Source organism: Mustelus asterias, chromosome 22, assembly GCF_964213995.1.
Source record: "Mustelus asterias chromosome 22, sMusAst1.hap1.1, whole genome shotgun sequence".
Lineage (NCBI taxonomy): Eukaryota > Metazoa > Chordata > Chondrichthyes > Carcharhiniformes > Triakidae > Mustelus > Mustelus asterias.
In genome coordinates, this window is record NC_135822.1 from 7,766,058 (window position 1) to 7,789,328 (window position 23,271).

The window sequence follows — 23,271 nt, forward strand, 5'->3', positions numbered from 1 at the left end:
TGACCACCAAATTCCTATTCCCATTGGTCGCTGTTGTATGTAGATCTGTGACAAGGTTACATGTGTGTCATTTATAGCACCACCTTGAGTGAGCGATTTTCTTCAATTCCAAGCGACGTTAAGACTTCATTCTGACTCGCAAAGCTCAACCATCCCACTTTCAAATCCCAATATGCCAGGCACTATCATGCTATCCGAGATACTTTGCTTTCTAAACATATCCAGCCTATTTTAAGGACTTAGAATGCCAAATTCAAATGGGGGAGACTTGATGGTTCGTGGGTTATATAAAGTGCATGAAAACTAAGTGAATCTTATTCAGGATGGGCTTGTCAACTTTTGACTTTTAAATCATATGTATTTCAAGAGCCCCATAGTCTATTGGGATTTGAAAATTGGATGATTCTGAGCTTTGCAGGTCACAGAATGAAGTCTTAACATAGCTTGGAATCGAAGCAAATCCCTCACTCAAGATAGTCCATGCCATAAACGACACACATGTAACCTTGTCATCACTGATCTAGATACAACATCGACCAATGGGAATAAGAATTTGGTGGTCAATGTGCAATGCCAGTTTTGTGCCCAGAGAACAAGTTAAAAATCTACTCCCTTGGCTTTTAACAACATCGTCAGTGACACCCATTGCATTCCTGTGAACTTTTCCACTTCCCATGCCAATTGTATAATGGTTACTGGATTGAATCTTGCTCAAAGTTGCATTCTTTGGTTTGAAGGTTTGTATATAAAAAAAATATTCTTTTAGCCCTAAGTTGACAACATTAAACTGCTTAGAGGACTTGGGAACCTGTGCTGAATATTAACTACTTCTCCTGCTCCAACACTAGAAGTAAGATGCTCTTCCTGGTTCTCCCAGATTGCAAACACTTTAGCAACTGTAATATTGTGTTGTTGATTTGCTCAACTTTCTTTCTCTCAGGTCCATGTCTACACACTTCAATTTCCACCAATGCCCCTTTGGAGCTATGCTGTCAGATTGCATTAACAGTAAAATCTGTTTGTCAACACTTCTTTGGATGATGGATATAACACACAATATATACCTTCTGGCAATGCTGTAACATAAACAAGGCAGCATTACCGTTTCCATAGGCAAGAATGGCCATGTCATAACTGGGATTTATGTCACCTTTGAGACAGATGTGCAAATGCCTGCCTACACTGGGACAGCTCCTGTATAAGAATTTAGTCACACACGACTTGTAAGCAATGGTACATTACTTGCTACCTTTACAACGTGCCTCGCAATGTAAATAGGCTGAATTTGGAGAAACAGTCACCTTGGCGAGTAATTCTTCATTATAAATGTACAGGAGCGACACTTAACTTGTAGATTATGGCTGTCACTTTTTTCCCCTCTGTTGCCCTGACCTTGCCCTTATGCGATTTGGTCTCTGCTTTCCGATGTTTCCTCTTCAATTGTAACTTCTTTTTCACTCCTGCCAGGTGTGTCAAGAGCCGTAAAGTATGTTAACCAGTACCTTGGACCTGCTTTGTGTAGTCAGGTAACCACTGTGGTGAAGTTAACCAAAGGAGCATGCGTTTTGCTAACTAACATTCCGAGCAGGCATCTGTAGATTTGTCATTGTTTCCTGATCCAAAATATATCCCCCCAGTTCAATTATTGATCATTACTGAGTAAAATTTCAGATTTGAAATCTGTCCCACAGCAGATGGTCCACTAATGCCTGTAGAGCATGTGCATGCATGTTTGGTAGAACAATGATTAATTTGCTTGTTTATTCCAGGGGTTACAAAAGCTGTTGATAACATCAATAACTTAATTGCACCTGAGCTGATAAAGCAGGTAGGTTTCATTGTTGTCCTTGACTTGCCCTGTTGAATGTTCTTGCCCATGTTGCTCATGCCATGATCAGAGATGTCTATTTACACCAATTGATTCAGTTTGTGTCCAATATCCTGTTTACTATCGAAATGTTTCCTGCCCATTGAAATCATTAATACGGTAAGGTAGAATGGATAGCAACAACACAGACACACCATGCCCTATCCCCATAACCCCATTGTTGCTGACAATTCCAAGATCACAAAGGGTTAACAGTTGTGATTCTTGAGAGTCTTGGAGAATGAGGTGGTAAGTGCACCACAAGCTGTGGACCTTTTGCTGATGCCCGTCTGTGGAAGGGTCAGCAATGGACAGTGCTGGAGTTCAGCCTGTTCTGCAGACTGATTCAAAGCAAGTGCCTGCTCCAGCCAGCATTTGGATTAGGCCAAACACTTACCATTACAGCACCAATTTCAGAGGTAGGGAGGGATTTGGTTTGCTGGAGGTATTTATACTGATCCCTTGGCACCACATGGTGGTTCTACAACCTTGCCATTGATGCAGACCCTTCAAATAAATGGGTGATTCCAAATTGTTTTACCCAGTCCAGCCAGAACAGAGGGAATATTTGAGACAGAATCATAGAATCCCTACAGTGCGGAAGGAGGCCATTCAGCCCATCAAGTCTGCACCAACCACAATCCACCCATGCCCTATCCCCATAACCCCATGCTAGTCCCCCGGAATCATAGAATCCTACAGAGCAGGAGGAGGCCATTCAGCCCATTGAGTCTGCACCAATCACAATCCCACCCTGGCCCTATCCCCATAGCCCCATGCATTTACGCTAGCTAGTTCCGCCTGACACTAAGGGGTAATTTAGCATGGCCAATCCACCTAACCAGCACATCTTTGGAATGCGGGAGGAAGCCGGAGTGCCCCGAGGAAACCCACGCAGACACTAGGAGAAGGTGCAGACTCCACACACAGTGACCCAAGCCGGGAATCGAACCCCGGGTCCCTGGCGCTGTGAGGCAGCAGTGCTAACCACTGTGCCACCGTGCCGCCCCGCAGCTTAATGGCATGTCACCACACCTGTCAACAACGATGAGATCGTTTTAAGATTTATTTACTTGGCATAAGGAATATTTTTTTCTTTACTTGTGTACGGCCGCTATTTGTATCGAAAACATTTGAGACCATGTGGTTAATTCGGCAGCAAAAACTACAGTCGGTTATTCCGACTTCTGCATCTCTCAGTGGGGCAAAATAGGGATTAGGCAATGACCAAATTTTGGAAAACTGCAATTGAATCATAGAAAGAAATCATTGAAATCATTGCAATTGCTGGGAATTTGAATTGAAACAAAATGCTAGAAACAACACAGCAGGTATGTAATATACGCAAAGGAAAAATAGTTCATGTCTTGATTTTAAATGATTTCAGTTTTGATGACGGATCTATATCTTTTTTTGCTTAAGGGTGTTGGATTATATCTTGCCAACGTTATCAGATTTTGATTTTAGCAGAGAGCTAATAGAATCCAGCCAGATTGTGATAAAACCTCGAGTTCCCAACAGTGTTCGAACACCTTTTATCCTCCGTGCGTATTCAACTGTACCGATACTTCAAGAGCTGTATAAATAATGCACAGAGGAAATAGAATCGGCTTTGCTGAACAAATACGGTGAAATGATTTCAAATCCTCTCCTCCTCCCACTAGACGTTGTGACTGCTGCAGAAATTATGTGCATTTAAAGGCCCCAATAATTTCCAAAAAATCTATTTTCCCTAATACTCGAGCACAATGTACATTCCACCTCCTTCCCGCAAGCCACCTCCAGAGGGCTGGTGCCTCGTGAGTGAGCATGCTTGAAATCGGCTCCAGCCCTTGTCAGTCTGCCTCTAGGAGCCACTTCCCCACACACACAGCCTGCAAAACTGGAGGGGAAGGCAAATGGAATGTTGCCATTTATTGCCAAGGGAATGGAATATAGAAGTCGGGATGTTTTATTGCAATTATACAGGGCGTTGGTGAGACCACATCTGGAGTCCTGTGTACAGTTTTAGTCTCTTTATTTGACAAAAGGATGCAATTGTGTTAGAAACAATTCAGAGGAGGTTGTCTTGACTCAGTCCAGAGGGTCAGCACTGCTGCCTCACAGCGCCAGGGCCTAGGTTCGATTCCCAACTTGGGTCACTGTCTGTGCGGAGTTTGCACGTTCTCCCCGTGTCTGCGTGGGTTTCCTCCGGGTGCTCCGGTTTCCTCCCACAGTCCAAAGATGTGCAGGTTAGGTGAATTGGCCATGGTATATGTGTAGAGTTATGGGGATAGGGTGGAGGGGGTAGGATCTTGGTATCATGCTCTTTCAGAGAGTCGATGCAGACTTGATGGGCTGAATGGCCTCCTTCTTCACTGTAGGGATTCTACGGTTCTATGCTGGAAATATTCAACAGCATCTATGGAGGGTCACTGTCTGTGTGGAGTTTACACTTTCTCCCCGTGCCAGTGCGGGTTTCCTCCGGGTGCTCCGGTTTCTTCCCACAGTCCCCATGGGAAAAATAAACAGAACCAGAGAGTAAAGCAAGTGTTAACTTTTTCTATATTGTGAACACATGTTTCAAGGTCGTCACGCGTCAATCAGGTTGATATTGATAAACTTCTCGAGCGTCACTCCCATTGGTTTATGACATTGTTCCCTCTCCTTGATGTGATTCTGTCTTGTATCACGTTGAAGTGTGTGTACCAGGTCACAGGCAAAACACACGGATTGCTCGCAACAGTGTGTCTTTTATAAGCTTTTTTCCAGTTTATTTATTAGTGTCACAAGTAGGCTTACATTAACACTGCAATTAAGTTGCTTTGAAAATCCCCCCCGTTGTCACACTCTGGCACCTGTTCGGGTACACTGAGGGAGAATTTAGCATGGCCTGGCCTATGTACTTAACCAGCACGTCTTTCAGACTGTGGGAGGAAACCGGAGCACCCGGAGGAAACCCACGCGGACACAGGGAGAACGTGCAGACTCCACACAGACAGTGACCCAAGCCGGGAATCGAACCTGGGTCCCTGGTGCTGTGAGGCAGCAGCGCTAACCACTGTCCACCTAATGGACATGCTAAAATAGCCAGACCAAGAAATACATAATCATTAAATGGTACATCACAGAATGAGGCCATTCAGTCCGTTGAGTCTCTGGTGGCTTTTCCAAAGTGCAGTCAGGTCATTCATGTTACTACCCAGCACCCCCCCCCCCCCCCCCCCCCCCCCCATTCTCCCGATAGCCCTGATTATTTTTCTCCTCCGAGTATTTATTGATTTTCATTTTGGACATAACTATTGAATCTGTTTCCACTATCAAATGGTACATTCCAAAAACTTAAGCTTTCTCTCGTACCTCAACCTAACCTGTTATCTGCTACCTTTAAAGGGTTGCTCTGAGATTTGATGTACACGTATTGCTGTAATTCTAAAACAGCAATAAAGTTGAAGTTTATTTATTAGTCACAAGTAAGGCTTAAGTTAACACTGCAATGAAGTTACTGTGAAATTCTCTTAGTCGCCACACTCCGGCGCCGGTTCGGGTCAATGCACCCTAACCAGCACATCTTTCAGACTGAGAGGGGAAGCCAGAACACCCGGAGGAAACCCACGCAGACACGGGGAGAACGTCTCGACTCCACATAGACAGTCACCCAAGCCGGGAATCGAACCCAGGTCCCTGGCACTGAGAGGCAGCAGTGCTAACCACTGTGGCACCATGCCGCCCCAGATGAAAAACCAGTTAGATAATCCTTAAAAGTAATCGTAAAGTACATGATGCCACATGAATATTGTATCCTAATATTTAATGTGGTGTTGTCTGCAGGTCTTTTTATTTGTACCAAAGATTCTTTTTAATTGTTTTTGCACTCAGACTAATTATCTGATCAGTGCTTGATATACTTGAGCTATTTATCCATTTGCAGCGTAGTCTGTAGTGTGCACCGATTCATTTTGAATGTGTATTGCTGTGGCTCTAATTTATCGCTTGAATGAAGCAAGATTCTAATACAATAATTAGTATTTGCACAATTCAGCATTCTGATTCTGTGTTAGTAAATACTGGATAAATGTGAGAGACAAAGGCGAGGATTGGATGGCAGATAATCTGCGTTGAACAGCTCCTGCCTCTTGAGTTACACAGTCTGGTTATAACTCCGACCATAGCTTTAATCACGGAATGGTGCAGATCCTCAGATTTCAAATCTGAACATGTATTTATGCTAAAGTCTTGCTGCCAGTCCAAAGCATTTTTCTCTTCCCATCAGCACAAGCAGCTTCATGTCTTCTGGGGGATATTTTGCCTGATTTGACGAGGGATACCATAACTAAATGGGGCTACCCGCCTTCAGCAGGAGGGTACTTAGCAAGGTGTACAGCCTCCTTCACCATCGTCTCCCCCCCCACCTCTCCAGCTGATTGTCAATCCCCTTTTACCGTCAAGACAGAGATGCAACTGGCTTTAATCAACGTGGTAGCACAGTGGTTAGCACTGCTGCCTCACAGCGCCAGGGACCCGGGTTCAATTCCTGCCTCGGGTGACTGTGTCTGTCTGTGTGGAGTCTGCACGTTCTCCCCATGTCTGCTTGGGTTTCCTCCGGGTGCTCCAGTTTCCTCCCACAGTCTGAAAGATGTGCAGGTTAGGTTGATTGGCCATGCTAAATTGCCTCTTGGTGTCAGGGGGATTAGCAGGGTAAAGAAATGGGGTTAGGGCCTGGGTGGGATTGTGGTTGGTGCAGGCTCAATGGGCCAAAAGGTCTCCTTCTGCACTGCAGGGATTCTATGATTCTAAGTGGGGGAAAATGGAGGGGAAAGGACTTAAAGTGAAGTCTTGTGCTGGGGTGAAAGGCAGTAGAGATTAAAGGATGAGAATGATTTAGGATGGAGATGAGGAGACATTTCTTCACCCAAAGAATGGTGAGCCTGTGGAATTCATTACCACAGGAAGTTGTTGATGCCAAAACATTGAATGTATTCAAGAGGCGGCTGGATATAGCACTTTGGGTGAATGGGATCAAAGGTTATGGGGAGAAAGCAGGATTAGGCTATTGAGTTGGACAATCAGCCATGATCGTGATGAATGGTGGAGCAGACTCGAAGGGCCACCTCCAGCTCCTATCTTCTAAGTTTCAATGATGGTGCAAAGCAAAATGAAATGGTACTGAGAGGAATAAGGAAACAAAAGGTGAGAGTGTTGACTCTATCCTTGCTGGCTATAACTCAGACACACCAGCTTTCTTTACTGGAGAGAGTTTATTGACTTAGTTCAGAGTTAACACTACTCACATGCCAGTGTCCCAGCTATCCCCATTAATAGGCGTTCCAATACCCATTACCTGTTAACATACATAATGGCCAATAACCCTTAATGTAATTAATAAGACATTGACAGAGAGGAGGTGGAAATGACAGTAGCAGATTTTTATCGATGGTAGCTTCTGAAAAATGAAATTGGATCAGAGGTTATGATCTGAAATTGGTGAACTCCACTTTGAGTCTGAATCATAGATTCTAGAGTGGGACAACACGTTGGAGTCTGGAGGGTGCAAAGTGCCTAATCCAAAGTTGCGTTGCTATTCTTCAACCTTCTGTTTATATTCATTGAAACCATGCAGGAGGCTAAGGGCACAGAGGTCAGTGAGAATACACCATAGAACAAGGTCACATTTGTGGGCAAAACAGGTGTTCCACAAAGCGGTCCCCAAATCTACATTTTGCTCTCGATTGTAGAAGAGATTGCATCTGGACCAAAGAATAAAGGACAAAATTGAAAGAAGAATAAGTAAATTGTTTCTTCAATTGGAAGGAGTATTTGGGGCATTGAGAAGGTAAAAGGGAAGTTGTTGCATCTCCCGCGCCTGTGCGCGAGAGTGCCGGGGGGGAGGTGATTGCAGAGTGGGCCTGGATGTTGTGGAGGGAAACGGTTCTTTTGGATTGAGGGATGAGGGGAAAATGTTTATTGGTGGCATCAAGCTGGAGGTGGAAGAAACAGCAGAGGATGATCCATTCAACATGGAGGCTGTTGGGGTAGGGAGGAAAAGGGATAAGAACAGAAGAGCAGGAAATTGAACAAATATAATCTAGGTTTGTGCTGACCACAGTGGGTGAGGCATTGGTTGAGGAAAAAGGAAGACATATTGGAAGTGCTGGTATGGAAAGTGATTCCCCGCGGAACAAATGTGGCTGTTTTATGATTTTTTTTAATGATTAATTCATGATTTCCTGAAGTGAACCATGGGAAAAAGCAGTCCAGTAATGAGCCAAATTGTATCAAAGCATGTTGACCCTGATACTGGACTGCAGTTCTCTTGTTAACTTCAAGTTTAAAAACTACAGAGCAGGTACAATGTAGATTTGCATGGTTGTTGCTGGGGGTGAGGGGGTTCCAGTTAACGGAGAAACCGAGGCATTTTTAACTTCCTTAGGTTTGGTAAAAATGTTATTGGTTGACACCTTTAAAGATTGGAATTTTAAGGTAAAAAGCAAAGGTTGTTTCCACTGTTAAAACCAATAACGAACATAAATGCATGGAAACCGAGTGGAGAGCAGTCTGTTAGATTGTAGAATCCCTTTGCCACATTTTGTCATTGAAGTAAAAGCTCTATTTCTAAGAGAATTAAAGGTTTTAAATGAAGAGGGATAAGGCATTAAGCAGAATGGGGAAGGAGCTTTAGAATGGGCTAATCATAGAGGAATAAAGTTTATTTATTAGTATCACAAGTAGGCTTACATTAACACTGCAATGAAGTTACTGTGAAAATCCTCCAGTCACCACACTCCGGCACCTGTTCGGATACACTAAGGGAGAATTTAGCATAGCCAATGCACCTAACCAGCACATCTTTCAGACTGTGGGAGGAAACCGGAACACCCGGAGGAAACCCACGCAGACATGGGGAGAATGTGCAGACTCCACACAGACAGTGACCCAAGCCAGGAATTGAACACAGGTCCCCAGCGCTGTGAGGCAGCAGTGCTAACCACTGTGCTGCCCTAAGTTTGTATATGCAGTTGGCTCATTTGGTGCTATAACATTGAACGGGATTAGAAATGGTGGATGGGGAGAATGAGAAGCCAACTGGCATGGTGCTTTAAGGTGGAGAATAGGCAAGAAAACAATGCCGAGGCGACACATTGTTCTGTTCAACACAACCTGGCAGAGGATGAATGTCACTGCCATTTTCTACCTTACCCTCACCCCCAGGAGTAGTCTAAGCAGGTGTACTTAGTGCAATAGTGATCAATTCATTCATTCATTAAGTTGCTGCTTTTGAATGAATCCGGATAACTAAGTGGTCTTTGGCTAAATGTCTCTTGTGTTCCACCTGGTTTACAAGTTTACAATTTCCATTTATTTTATCTGACTTTTCCTTCCTCCTCCTCCCCCCGCCCCACACAACAGCATGTTAATGTTATTGAGCAAGAGAAGATTGACAAGTTGATGTTGGCGATGGATGGCTCTGAAAATAAATGTAGGTGTACATTTTTCCCAAGATGTGTCTCAGTAAATGTTATTGAAAATCTAATTTACTAATCGTATTGTTATGCCTTCTGTGTTTAATTTTTTTTAAAGATATGTTCTTCTGATCAACCTTGGTGTCAAATTATCTTCAGGTCATAATAATGGATGCTAGATATTTTTAATCCTTTATTTTGGAAGTGGATAGTTTTTACACTCGAGTATCCCGCACTGAGTGCCAACATGGGGTGTGCACCCACACACGCACAAACTTGGGACTTTTTTTTCCATTCTTAAATGGAGAGCGACATGGTGGCACAGTGGTTAACCTTGCTGCCTCCCCATGCCAGGGACCCGGGTTCAATTCCAGCCTTGGGTGACTGTCTTTTTGTGTGGAGTTTGCATGTTCTCCCCATGGCTGCCTGTGTTTCCTCCAGCTGCTCCAGTTTCCTCCCACAGTCCTAAGATGTGCAGGTTAGGTTGATTGGCCATGCTAAATTGCCTCTTAGTGTCAGGGGGATTAGCAGGGTAAGTATGTGGGGTTACTCGGATAGGGCCTGGGTGGGATTATTGCCGGTGCAGGTTGGATGGGCCGAGTGGTCTTGTTCTGCACAGTTGGGATTCTATGATTAATGTTGCAAAGCCAATGGAACGGGCAAACCCAAATCCATTCCTTGCTTGCACTAAAAACTAAATTCGAATGCCAATTAAATCCAATTGGTAGTCCCCACAAGATCGAAGCTGACAGATAAGACGTTATACCCTTTATTGGGCTTGATCTGAAGCATGATCTTAGCCTTGCGTCTCTGTCACTGCCTGAACTGCTGTCTATAACCTCCAATTTAGCAATCTATTTTACCAACAAAGCCGCTGACAAACTGAATATAAATTCAGACTTGTAGCCTTCAGGATCTGTTCCCAATCAGGAGTTTGGCTTCTATTCTGGAGACGTGCCAAGTGGTTATGCTTCTGTTTGCAACTGATTGTCAAATAAATCGTGACCTAATTGCTGCTTAATCGGCAGATACTTGGGGTTAAGCTGCAGTGTTGCCCACTTGAGAAGAGGCAGTCTTGGTTTAAAAAGTCCCAGACTGTTCCCGAGCCATAGATAAAAGCCAATTACTGTGGATGCTGGAATCTGAAACAAAAACAGAAAATGCTGGAAAATCTCAGCAGGTCTGACAGCATCTGTGGAGAGAGAATAGAGCCAACGTTTTGAGACTGGGTGACTCTTCAGACTTGAAACGTTGGCTCTGTTCTCTCTCCACAGGTACCGTCAGACCTTTGACATTTTCTGTTTTTATACCCTGGTCATGCGAGTATCCTGTAACCTGATCATGGATGTGCATGAGTGTAATATATCCACTGTGTGAGACATTTCCTCCACCTCTATTACCATCTATTTTCATGGATGTAAAAATTCCCCCCCCCCCCCCCCCCCTCCCCACTTTCCCCAGTTGCTTTGCTATAATTGACACATACTGAGACTGAACCTGGGCCCCTTTGTGGGCAGCATGGTAGCATAGATGTTTGCACTGCTGTCTCGCAGCTCCAGGGACCCGGGTTCAATTCCCGGCTTGGGTCACTGTCTGTGTGGAGTTTGCACGTTCTCCCCGTGTCTGCGTGGGTTTCCTCCCACAGTCCAAAGATGTACGGTTAGGTGCATTGGCCATGCTAAATTGCCCCTTAGTGCCCCGGGATGCGTAGGTTAGAGGAATCAGCGGGGTAAATATGTGGGGTTACGGGAATAGGGCTGGGTGGGATTGTTGTCGGTGCAGTCTCGATGGGCCAAATGGCCTCCTTCTGCAGTGTAGCGATTCAATGATTCTTTGCTTTAGGAGGTTCACTACACACTCCTTTGCCTGGTGGGGAAAGATTTTAATTGAAACTTTATGAACTGATTTGTTTCATCTTCGAGTAATTTTTAAAACTTATTTCCACTTTTTAGCTAAATTTGGTGCCAATGCTATTCTGGGTGTTTCATTGGCTGTGTGCAAAGCAGGAGCTGCGGAGAAAGGGGTCCCCCTGTATCGTCACATTTCCCACCTTGCGGGCAACACACAGGTTATCCTGCCTGTTCCAGTAAGTTTCTGTTTCAAGCAAGCTTCAGCGATTATATTCTGCATTAGTGTTTTTAAGTTCCCGTTGTGTTTTGAGGGGTGCCGGGGGTCTTTAGTTACAGTGAAGTCGTTATCCAATTGAGGGCAGTTGCAACAGCATCCCGGATTTTTGCATCCTCCTAGGATGACAGCGACCACGTGCTCTGATGGTACTGTCAACACTATAGTTCAGCCGTTATAGTTCGCTATGCCGACACTATAGTTAAGAAAGCCCACCAACGCCTCTACTTTCTCAGAAGACTAAGGAAATTTGGCATGTCAGCTATGACTCTTTCCAACTTTTACAAATGCACCATAGAAAGCATTCTTTCTGGTTGTATCACAGCTTGGTATGGCCCCTACTCTGCCCAAGACTGCAAGGAACTACAAAAGATTGTGAATGGAGCCCAATCCATCACGCAAACCGGCCTCTCATCCATTGACTCTGTCTACACTTCCCACTGCCTCGGCAAAGCAGCCGGCATAATCAAGGATCCCCACGCACTCTAGACATTCTCTCTCCCACCTTCTTCCGTCGGGAAAAAGATACAAAAGTCTGAGGACGCGTACCAAGCGACTTCTTCCCTACTGCCATCAGACTTTTGAATGGATCTACCTTGCATTAAGTTGATCTTTCTCTACACCCTAAGTATGACTGTAACACTACATTCTGCACTCTCTCTCATTTCCTTCTCCATGAACAGTATGCTCTGTCTGAATAATGCGCAAAAAATGATACTTTCACTGTATATTACTACATGTGACAATAATAAATCAAATCAAAGGTACTGAGTACGACATTCAGTGTGTCACTTGTAGATTTAGTTACACTCCCAATTGCCAAACTGCACCAGACCTGCTGCAGTGAATGTCTGAGACGAAGTGTGGCTGTTGCCCAGTGATTTACCATTACCAGATTCTTCGAACTTGTAAAAGGAAAAATCATTGCACTGAGTTACAAGATACCGTTGTATCTGTTGAGGCATCGGGACCTTGTCTAATGTTACAAATCTCTAATGTTACAGCTCATTAAAACTTTATTGAGTACCCCAAGGCCCTGTTCAAATGCAGGATATTGTGCTGGGGCATGTAGGCATGTATTTATGGACACAAGTAACCAAATACTGATGTTTCAATTAAAGATGCAGACTCTTCCCATTCAGTGAAATATGACCTCCATTTGCCAAAACGAACTTTGCACTGATTGATTCCTTTGGCGTAAGTTCAGAAACGTTGCCAGCACTCGATTCTAGGATAGGCCGAACACAGCACCCTCCATTTCAGTGGCTCATGCTCCTTTCCTCCTCTTTGGGCCACTTATGAATACCTGCTATACACCAAGACTTTCAGCTAAGCCCTTAGAGTATCTAAGAAGCGAATGGTGCAGCGTAGGTCCCTGGGTTTGGGAGGACAAGATTGGGATGAGGCGTGATGGGTTTTTTTTGCTAGGCAGAAAGATGTAACCTGCGTTTAAAAGGGAGATAAAATATTTGAATTCCATTCTCTTTAGTTGTATCGGTAAGTGAAGGACGAAGAGGAGAATGTTGCTCAAAGGTTCTTGATGGTGCGGGATTGATTTGGAGAGTAAAATTGTCTACCTACCAGGATTTGATTTATTGTTGTCACATGTATTTGTATACAGTGAAAAGAATTGCCCGATGCCTTTTGGCTTTGACAAAGGGTCATCTGGACTCAAAACGTCAGCTCTTTTCTCTCCTTACAGATGCTGCCCAGACCTGCTGAGATTTTCCAGCATTTTCTCTTTTGGTTTCAGATTCCAGCATCCACAGTAATTTTCTTTTATCCATGAAAAGTATTGTGTCTTGCACGCTATACAGACAAAGCATACCGTTCATAGAGAAGGAAAGGAGAGAGTGCAGAACATTAGTGTTACAGTCATAGTTAGGGTGTAGAGAAATATCAACTTAATGCGAGGTAGATCCATTCAAAAGTCTGATGGCAGCAAGGAAGAATCTGTTCTTGAGTCGGTTGGTACGTGATCTCAGACTTTTGTCATCTTTTTCTGATGGAAGGTGGAAGAGAGGATGTCCGGGGTGCGTGGGGTCCTTAATTATGCTGGCTGCTTTTCTGAGGCAGCGGGAAGTGTAGACAATATCATTGGATGGGAGGCTGGTTTGAGTGATGGACTGGGCTTCGTTCACAAGCCTTTGTAGTTTATTGTGGTCTTGGATGGAGCAGGATCCATTCCAAGTTGTGATACAACTGGAAAGAATGCTTTCTATAGTGCATCTTTCTATGGTTCTAACTTGGTTTGAACTTGTATTTGGGCCCAGTCCAATGTAGATTACTTAGCGTTGCGAGTTGCTTCTTTTGAGAATGTGCATCTGCAAATAAGATTTTTCCACATTTAGCCTAGGGAGAGCTCCGCACGATTCTGAGTGGTATTGGAAGGGTTGCTTGGATTGGACCAGCCACCAGCTCTCCTGCTGAAATGTTTTGTGTTCATTTTTCTAGGCTTTCAATGTGATCAATGGTGGATCTCATGCTGGCAACAAGTTAGCCATGCAGGAGTTTATGATCCTGCCAATTGGGGCTGCCAACTTCAGGGAGGCAATGCGCATTGGTGCTGAGGTGTACCACAACTTAAAGAACGTCATCAAGGACAAGTATGGGAGGGATGCAATCAATGTTGGTGATGAGGGTGGATTTGCACCAAATATCTTGGAAAACAAAGAAGGTAAGTGAACAAACTTTTCATTCGTGGGACATGGGCGTCGCTGGCTGGCCAGCATTTATTGCCCATCCCTAGTTGCCCTTGAGAAGGTGGTGGTGAGCTGCCTTCTTGAATCGCTGCAGTCCATGTGCTGCGGGTTGATCCACAGTGCCGTTAGGGAGGGAATTCCAGGATTTTGACCCAGTGAAGGAACGGCGATATATTTCCAAGTCAGGATGGTAAGTGGCTTGGAGGGGAACTTGCAGGTGGTGGGGTTCCCATGTGTCTGCTGCCCTTGTCGTTCTAGATGGGAGTGGTGTTGAGTTTGGAAGGTGCTGCCCAAGGATCTTTGGTGAATTACTGCAGTGTGTCTTGTAGATAGTACACACTGCTGCTACTGAGCGTCGGTGGTGGAGGGAGTGAATGTTTGTGGATGTGGTGCCAATCAAGCGGGCTGCTTTGTCCTGGTTGGTGTTGAGCTTCATGTGTTGTTGGAACTACACTTGAGTCCAGTTTTTTTTTAACTAATTTATTATTGAACAGTTAAAATCACTATCATGTGTGACTGGACTGATTTTTTAACCAGTATACTCGAAGACTGGGTTCTGTGAGCAACTGGCTTGAATAAAGAAAAGCTTTATTTTATATAGCACCTTTCGTGACCCCAGCATGTAGAATCCCTACAGTGCAGAAGGAGGTCATTTGGCCCATTGAGTCTGCACTGACCACAATCCTATCCTGGCCCTTTCCCCATAACCTCTTGTATTTACCCTTCTAGTCCTCCTGACACTAAGGGACAATTTAGCATGGCCAAACAACCTAATCCGCACATCCTTGAGCTGTGGGAGGAAACCGGAGCACCTGGAGGAAACCCACGCAGACACAGGGAGAATTTGCAAACTCCACACAGATGTTCACTGAAAGCTGGAATTAAATCTGGGTCCCTGGGGTTGTGAGGCAACAGTGCCAACCACTGCCACCGTGACGCCCCTGTCATTAAAGTCTCCCAGGAGAATTATCTTTTCTTCTTTTGGGATGGCAGTGATGACTCATTAAGGTCAGAATAGAACTTTTCCTTATTGGAGTTGAGGATCTGGGCATAAACTCTGATGACAATGGCGTATAGATTGTGGCTGAGCTGTAGATGAAGTGTCGGGAGCCTATGTACTTGGAGTCAATGAAGCACTTTAAAAGGGGGTCATTGTTGCGATGTGGGGAAATACAGTGGCCAGTTGGGATGCAGCAAGGTCCAACTGGCCGAGTGAGCTGGATGTTTATTGCAGAAAAACAGTGTGATACATCGCACACTTGGTGCATATTCCACTAAGTGCTGATCTCGATTCCATTCCCTAGTCTTTGGATTAGGGAATGAACACACACCTCATTATTTTTTTAAATGTATTTATTAGTGTCACAAGTAGGCTTACAGTAACACTGCAATGAAGTCACCGTGTAAATCCCCTATCCCCGAGAAAGTAGACTTTTCATAGAATCCCAAAGAAGGATTCGGCCCATCTGTACCAACCACAATTCCACCCAGCCCCTATCCCCGTAACCCCACATATCTATCCTGCTAGTCCCCCTGACTCTTAAGTGGCAATTTAGCATGACCAATCCACCTAACCTGCACATCTTTGGACTGTGGGAGGAAACCGGAGCACCCGGAGGAAACCCACGCAGACATGAGGAGAATGTGCAAACTCCACACACACAGTGACCCAAGGCCGGAATCGAACCCAGATCCCTGGCGCTGTGAGGCAGCAGTGCTTGCCAACGTGCTGCCCTAACCACTGTGCCACCATGCTGGCCAATTTATTTGCTGTCACTGTGCTAAGTCTGCGATTTTAGCCTGTTGTGTTTAAAATCCTACCGGACTTGTCTTGGGTTTGATGTTGGAAGGCTTTGGTTCCATTGGATTTTAGTCATTTTTTTAAATTTAAAAACAAGATCTTCAGACTGTGTGTACGCTGCAGTGCCCTTTACATATTGCTGCTGAAGTGCGAGTCCTTAGACCAAACCCGGCTGAGCGTAACGCTGTAAATTTGGCGTGATTCAAGAATGTTGAACTGTTAACCCAGTTGCTCACCGTGAGTGCTGAATCTGCAAGACTGAAAAAGCAGCTGTCAAATAATCATAACTCGCTGCTGTGTGGAATACAAGATATGTTCCAGGTAGCAGCCAATACCCTGCTTTAGTTGGGCTTGCTGATGTGCTTAAAAAAACCTCCTTCCTATTGATTATCTGGGACAGACTGCACAGGCTGCATTTTGCCTGAAATTGCCATCCAAAGCTCAGTAATTAAACTGCATGTTTTGTGTTTTATTTGAAGCAGCCATGCGGTTAAAGGTTTGTAGCTGCCAACATTCTGCACCACATTCTCGAGGTGAGATGTACCTAAGGCAGCCCTAGCAGCCCCCCCCCCCCTCCCTGGTGAGTTTCCCAGTATGGAAATATCTGACCATATCGGCTTCATGTCCTTCCAGTATGGATACGTAAATGTAGAACGTAGGGCAGGCAATATGAGAACTTCAAAGCGTTATTAAAAATAGGCTCTGACGAGGGGTCAGAAAAATGAGCTCTGACAAAGGGTCATCTAGACTCAAAGTTGGCTCCATTCTCTCTCCGCAGATGCTGTCAGACCTGCTGAGATTTTCTAGCTTTTTTTTCTGTTTTTGTTTCGGATTCCAGCACCCGCAGTGTTTTGTGTTTTATACTAAAAGTAGGCTGACACTTTAATGGATTCTGTTATGTCTCCTATAGGAGCATTAGACAGGAATAAAACCCCTCTTCTTTTATAGCATACCTTGCTGTTCCAAGCCAACTGTGTATTTCCTGGAGTCTAGTCACTGTTACGTAGACAAATATGGCACAGTTTACACACGCCAACGTCCCACAAAGAGTTGAGAAGATTGTTGGCTCGGCCAACATCTATTGCCCTTGAGAAGGTGGTGTGGTGAGCTGCCGCCTTGAACTGCTGCTGTCCCTGTGATGTAGGTACACCCACAGTGCTGTTAGGGAGGGAGTTCCAGGATTTTGACCCAGTGACAGTGAAGGGCCAGTGATGCAATTCCAAGTCAGGATGGTGAGTGGTTCGCGGGGTACTTGCAGGTTTTCTGTCTCGATGGTCATGGGTTTGAAAGATGCTGTCTATAGAACCTTGGAAGCAAGGATTGACCATCTAGATGACACACGATAAGCTTTTGACCAACAATGATGACTCTTTATTAACTGAACATTAAAATGCAGTACAAATTATATTAACTGCATATTACAGTAGACCTTTTTTTAAAAAAAAATTGATGCTATAACCATGTTGGATCAGATTAAACCAATCCAATCTAAAATGCTTGCTCAGTTTTGAAAATTAGCAGTCTTCATTGTTAATCCATTCACTGGACATGGGCATTGCTGACAAGGCCAACATTCGCTACTTGCCCTTGAGAAAGTGAGGGTGATCCATAGCCTTGAGTAGAGTGGTTTACTAGCTTGCTTGAGGCTGCTAGGTCAACCACTTTGCAACGGGTCTGGAATTGCATATAGGCCAGACTAGGTAAGGGCAGGAGATTTCTTTCCCGAATTGTGTTCCAGCAACAATCCAATAGCTTCCCAATTGTCAATATTGATGTGAGCTTTTTAAAGAGTAGATTTATTTAATTAACTGAATTTCAATTCCCCAGTTTAGAGTCATAGAGGTTTACAGCATGGAAACAGGCCCTTCGGCCCAACTTGTCCATGCCATCCTTTTTTTTAAATGACTAAGCTAGTCCCAATTGCCCTTTTTTTTTTGCTTTCTATATTGGTGTCACAAGTCAACTTACATTAACACTGCAATGAAGTTACTGTGAAAATCCCTCAGTCGCCACACTCTGGCACCTGTTCGGGTACACTGAGGGAGAATTTAGCACGGCTAATGCACTTAACCGGCCTTTTGGATTGTGGGAGGAAACCGGAGCACCGGAAGAAACCCACGCAGATACTGGGAGAATGTGCAAACTCCGCACAGACAGTGATCCAAGCTGGGAATTGAACCCGGGTCCCTGGAGTTGTGAGGCAGCAGTGCTAACCGCTGTGCCACCGTATCCCTCTATACCCATCTTACTCGTGTAACTGTCTAAATGCTTTTTAAAAGACAACATTGTACTCGCCTCTACTACTACCTCCGGCAGCTTGTTCCAGACACTCACCACCCTCTGTGTGTGGAAAAAAATTGCACCTTTGGACCCTTTAGTATCTCTCCCCTCTTACCTTAAACCTATGCCCACTAGTTTTAGACTCCCCTACCTTTGGGGGGAAAAAAGTTTCTGTGGTAGAATTGAACACTGATCGTCAGATCATTACTCCAAGCCATTGGATTTAAACCAATGGACCAATAAATAGTCTTGGATTAATAATCTTTAGCTCAATCAATACAATCAAGTTCCATGTTGCTAGTTGACTTTAGTTTTAACTTTAGAAGGGAACAATCATTTTAATGAGTTAGCAAAATGTAATAGCCTTTTATCTCATAAGTTGGAAAATATATAATTATTGCTGAGGGGTCATAAAATTATGGAAGGGAAGGCCTTAGAGGCCAGATTAAAGCTCTTTTCTCCAACACGAATAAACTCCACAGCTTTCTTTCAATAACTGGCTATTGGAAAGGTTTCTTGCAGAACGCATGGTTGTATAAAGTACGAACCTACAAATCGGGAACAGGAGTAGGCCACTCAGCCACTCGAGCCTCCTCTGCCATTCAAGTAGGTCTAATTGTGACATCAAACCCCCCCCAAGTGACCCTTAGTTCTAGATTCCCTGACAAGTGGAAACATCTCCACATCCACCCTGTGACTGTATACGTTTGAAAGTTATTGCAGCATTTTAGTTCCTAATGCTTGAGTAACATCCTGGAGTTTAAGACGACCTGCCGTTAGTAGCAGCCCTCTGTTGTGCAATACAGTGTGCTACAGTGGTTCAAAGCCACCATCTCTGGAAAAACTAATTAAGCAATTTTGGGCGGATCAGTGGCACGGTGGTTAGCACTGCTGCCTCACAGCGCCAGGGACCCGGGTTCAATTCCAGCCTCGGGTCACTGTCTGTGTGGGGTTTGCACATTCTTCCCGTGTCTGCGTGGGTTTCCTCCGGGTGCTCCAGTTTCCTCCCACAGTCCAAAGATGTTCAGGTTAGGTGGATTGGCCGTGCTAAATTGCCCTCCGTGTCCCAAGATGTGTAGGTTAGGGGGATGAGTCGGATGAATGTTTGGGGTTATGGGGATAGGACAGGGGGTGGGCCTGGGGTAAGATGATCTGTTGGAGAATCAGTGCAAACTAGATGGGCTGAATGGCCTCCTTCTGCACGGTAGGAATTCGATAGAATACATGTCTTGCCAGTGTCATCCACATCCTGGTAACATTTTTTAAATCAATCCTTGACTAGCATTTGAGCCAATTCATTAAGAAATCCCTAAAAATGTCCTAATAAAGATTCGGGGAAGAAAAACCAAAGCAAATGTTTTCCCTGATTCTGTTCAGTTTCCTCAAACTAGGCCCAAAGCCTTTATGGCCATATCCAAGAGCTGGACTATGAAAACTGCTCTATCTTCATCCTTTATAAAGCCAGTCGACATGCAATGTTTTGATGCTGGAAGTACTCAGCAGGTCTGGCAGCCTTGGTGAAGAGAGAAGTAGTTAAGGTTTGGAGTTGAATAGGACTCCAGGCTAATGAATCATAGAAACCCTACATTGCAGACAGAGGCCATTCGGCCCATTGAGTCTGCACCGACAACAATCCCACCCAGGCCCTATCCTCATATCCCACAAAGGGAATCAAAGGTTAAGGGGGGGAATGTTAGATGGAAATGTAGAACTTGAAATGCAACCTGACCAGTCGTGGTCTTATCACGGTGGCACAATCGTTAGCCCTGCTGTCTCTCAGCACCAGGGACCCACATTCGATTCCTGGCTTGGGTCACTGTCTATGCAGAGTCTGCACGTTCTCCCTGTATGTGCGTGGGTTTCCCCCGGGTGAAATCATAGAAATCATAGAAACCCTACAGTACAGAAAGAGGCCATTTGGCCCATCGAGTCTGCACCGACCACAATCCCACCCAGGCCCTATCCCCATATCCCTACATATTTTACCCACTAATCCCTCTAATCTACGCATCCCAGGACACTAAGGGCAATTTTAGCATGGCCAATCAACCTAACTCGCACATCTTTGGGAGGAAACCGGAGCACCCGGAGGAAACCCACGCAGACACGAGGAGAATGTGCAAACTCCACACAGACAGTGACCCGAGCCGGGAATCGAACCCGGGACCCTGGAGCTGTGAAGCAGCAGTGCTAACCACTGTGCTACCGTGCCGCCCCGCGGTGCTCCGGTTTCCTCCCACAGTCCGAAAGCTGTGCTGGTTAGGCGCATTAGCCATACTAAATTCTCCCTCCGTGTATCCAAACAGGCACCAGAGTGTGACGACTAGGGGATTTTCACAGTAACTTCATTGCCGTGTTAATGTAAGCATATTTGTGACACCATAAAAACTTTAAAGCAAGAAAAAAATAAATGTCACCGCTAAACTGGACTCTTGACTGTATTAAATAGCATTGTATAATGAACAGCAAGGTGCCCCAATGGCTCAAGGGTCTGTCCCTAAAGCCCAGAGGGATCCCAGGTACAATTGCTGCTCTTGGTTGATATATCTGCCCTCCAGGCAGGAGAGTGCAGGGAGGGTGTAATTGGCAGCAACGCCCCCTCAATTGGAGAAGGGGAAATCGGTCATTGTTCCCACCTTGAGGTACAGGAACTCTCTACTGAAAATACCCAGGTGAACGTTGGCTGAAGACAGGATCAGATCGGTTGTATTGTCCAGCACAGTTGGAAAGCCTGCTGGTACTTTCCATTGAGGCTTGCGTTAGGGCATGGCGCAATGGGACAACTGGTGCTCGAGAGTAGCTGACTAGCGTTTTGTTCACTTTGGTGGGGCATTGAAATGGGGAACTTCCATGAGGGTTGAATTCACACCATTGTGTTGGGTACTCCAATACCACTGCCATATTCATGAAAAGAAAAGGAAATATTCTTGAGTATTTACCCAGCGAGGTCAGATCAGATGTGAGTAGCATTCTCAAGACTGGGTTTGTGGTGATCATGATTACTCGGCTGTTTAGAAGCCTATTGCATAGCATTTACTTTAATCTCAAAGGGAACTGGAGGCCAGTACATTGGAAAACAGATTTTCTCACCCCATTTACAGTGTTTAGTTCTTGCTATTGTGCAGTTTCATGTGCATGAGGCATATGGACATTCTTCAAACATAGGGAGTGCTGGTCATTTTTTGGCTTGGACAATGGGACAACATCGCTAACGCATATCATAGAATCGTAGAATCCTGCAGTGCAGAAAGAGGCCATTCAGCCCATCGAGTCTGCATCAACCACAATCCCACCCAGACCCTATCCTCATAAATCCATATATTTACCCTGCTAATCCCCCTAAACTACACATCTTGGGACACTGAGGGGCAATTTAGCACGGTCAATCAACCAAACCCGCACATCTTTGGAGAGAGAGGAAATCAGAGGAGGAAACCCACGCAGACACGTGGAGAATGTGCAAACTCCACACAGACAGTCACCCAAGACCAGAATTGAACCCGGGTCCCTGGCGCTGAGGCAGCAGTGCCAACCACCGTGCCACCAGCGAACATCCCAAACTGAAATCTTTATTGAATGACCTTCAGTTGAAATGCAGGTTCCAGAATGGGTCACCAGTTAGCAATTAGTGTTAAGCTCCTTCAAAGTGACCTTTTCTTCCCTCACTTAGAAGCCATAGAGAAGTTACAGCATAGAAGGAGGCCATTTGGCCCATCTTGTCCATCCCATTCCAAGGTCACCCAGGTACCCTTTCTAATCCCACCTTCCTGCACCCAACCCATATCCCTGTAGTTTACAGCACTTAAGGTACAGATCCAAGTACTTTTTAGTGTCTCTGCCTCCAACACCACAACTCGGGCAGCGATTTCCAGACACCCATCACCCTCTAAGTAAAAAAAAAAATAGTCCTTCCTCATGTCCCCTCTACACCTACTACCACTTATCTTGTATCTATGTCCTTTGGTTCTAGAATTCTCCGCCGAGGGAAACAATTTTATCCTGTCCACTCTATATCTTCCCCTCATAATTTTGTACACCTCAATCAAGTCACCCCCTCCGCCTTCTTCATTCCAAGGAAAATAAACCCCAATCTATCCAATCTCCTCACAGCTACACATTTCCAGCCCTGGCAGCATTCTTGTGAACCTCCTCCGCACTCTCTCCAGAGCCTGAACAAAATCTAAGTCATTAAAATCTATGGAAGCAAAGACTGGGGCTGCTCAGATTTTGACTGGTTTTTTTCCTTGCAGCTTTGGAATTGTTGAAGACCGCGATTGAGAAAGCCGGCTATTCTGACAAGGTTGTAATCGGCATGGATATCGCCGCCTCAGAATTCTATCGTGATGGGAAATATGACTTGGATTTCAAATCCCCACCTAACCCCAGCCGCTACGTCAATCACGACAAGCTGATTGACCTTTACATGAGTTTCACGCAAAATTATCCTGGTAAGACCCGGCAGCTTTTATTCCTATGATTGCTGTATCTCCTGAATTGAATCTACATGCTGACATGACTTAACCTTCAGCCTGAGGGCAAATCTAGCATTCTGTGGTTAAGATTAACTGAAGATTGGTGGCTTTGTGTCACTGCTTAACCCATTGGACTATTGCTAAATCCAACAATTGATTAAACCTTTAATTTACTAATCATGGCGTTCCTCAACAGTCCTATAGGTCGGTTGCTTCATAGTTAGCGTTACAGTGAAGAAATCTGCTTATGTAATCCTTTCAGAGTTGGTGTGACAGTTTTATTGCTTAACCACCGTAGTGGGTCGGATCTCAAACAATGACGAGACAGATTACAGGAATGAGATAGAGAATCTGGTGAACTGGTACGGCGACAATAGTCTCTCCCTCAAATGTCAACAAAACGAAGGAGATTATCATCGACTTCAGGAAGCGTAATGGAGGACATGCCCCTGTCTACATCAGTGGGAACAAAACAAAAATGGTCGAGAGCTTCAAGTTTAAGTGCCCAAATCACAACAACCTGTCCTTGTCGGCCCCCCCCCCCACCCCCCACCCCATGCTGACATTATAGTTACAAAAGCCCACC

The 23,271-nt window shown here is 44.9% G+C and overlaps 1 protein-coding gene across 2 annotated transcripts in view; it reads left to right on the forward strand.

Moving 5' to 3' along the window:
- eno1a (enolase 1a, (alpha)) overlaps positions 1-23,271 on the forward strand; it is a 65,205-nt gene that overhangs the window by 30,509 nt on the left and 11,425 nt on the right. Inside the window, exons 4-8 of one of the 2 annotated variants that reach the window (XM_078238713.1) lie at positions 1,468-1,526; positions 9,254-9,323; positions 11,259-11,392; positions 13,885-14,107; positions 22,464-22,661. In XM_078238713.1, the coding sequence (XP_078094839.1) occupies positions 1,468-1,526; positions 9,254-9,323; positions 11,259-11,392; positions 13,885-14,107; positions 22,464-22,661 (684 nt within the window). Of the gene's footprint in view, positions 1-1,467; positions 1,527-1,769; positions 1,829-9,253; positions 9,324-11,258; positions 11,393-13,884; positions 14,108-22,463; positions 22,662-23,271 lie in introns of both variants that reach the window. The other variant, XM_078238715.1, reaches the window with a different exon arrangement.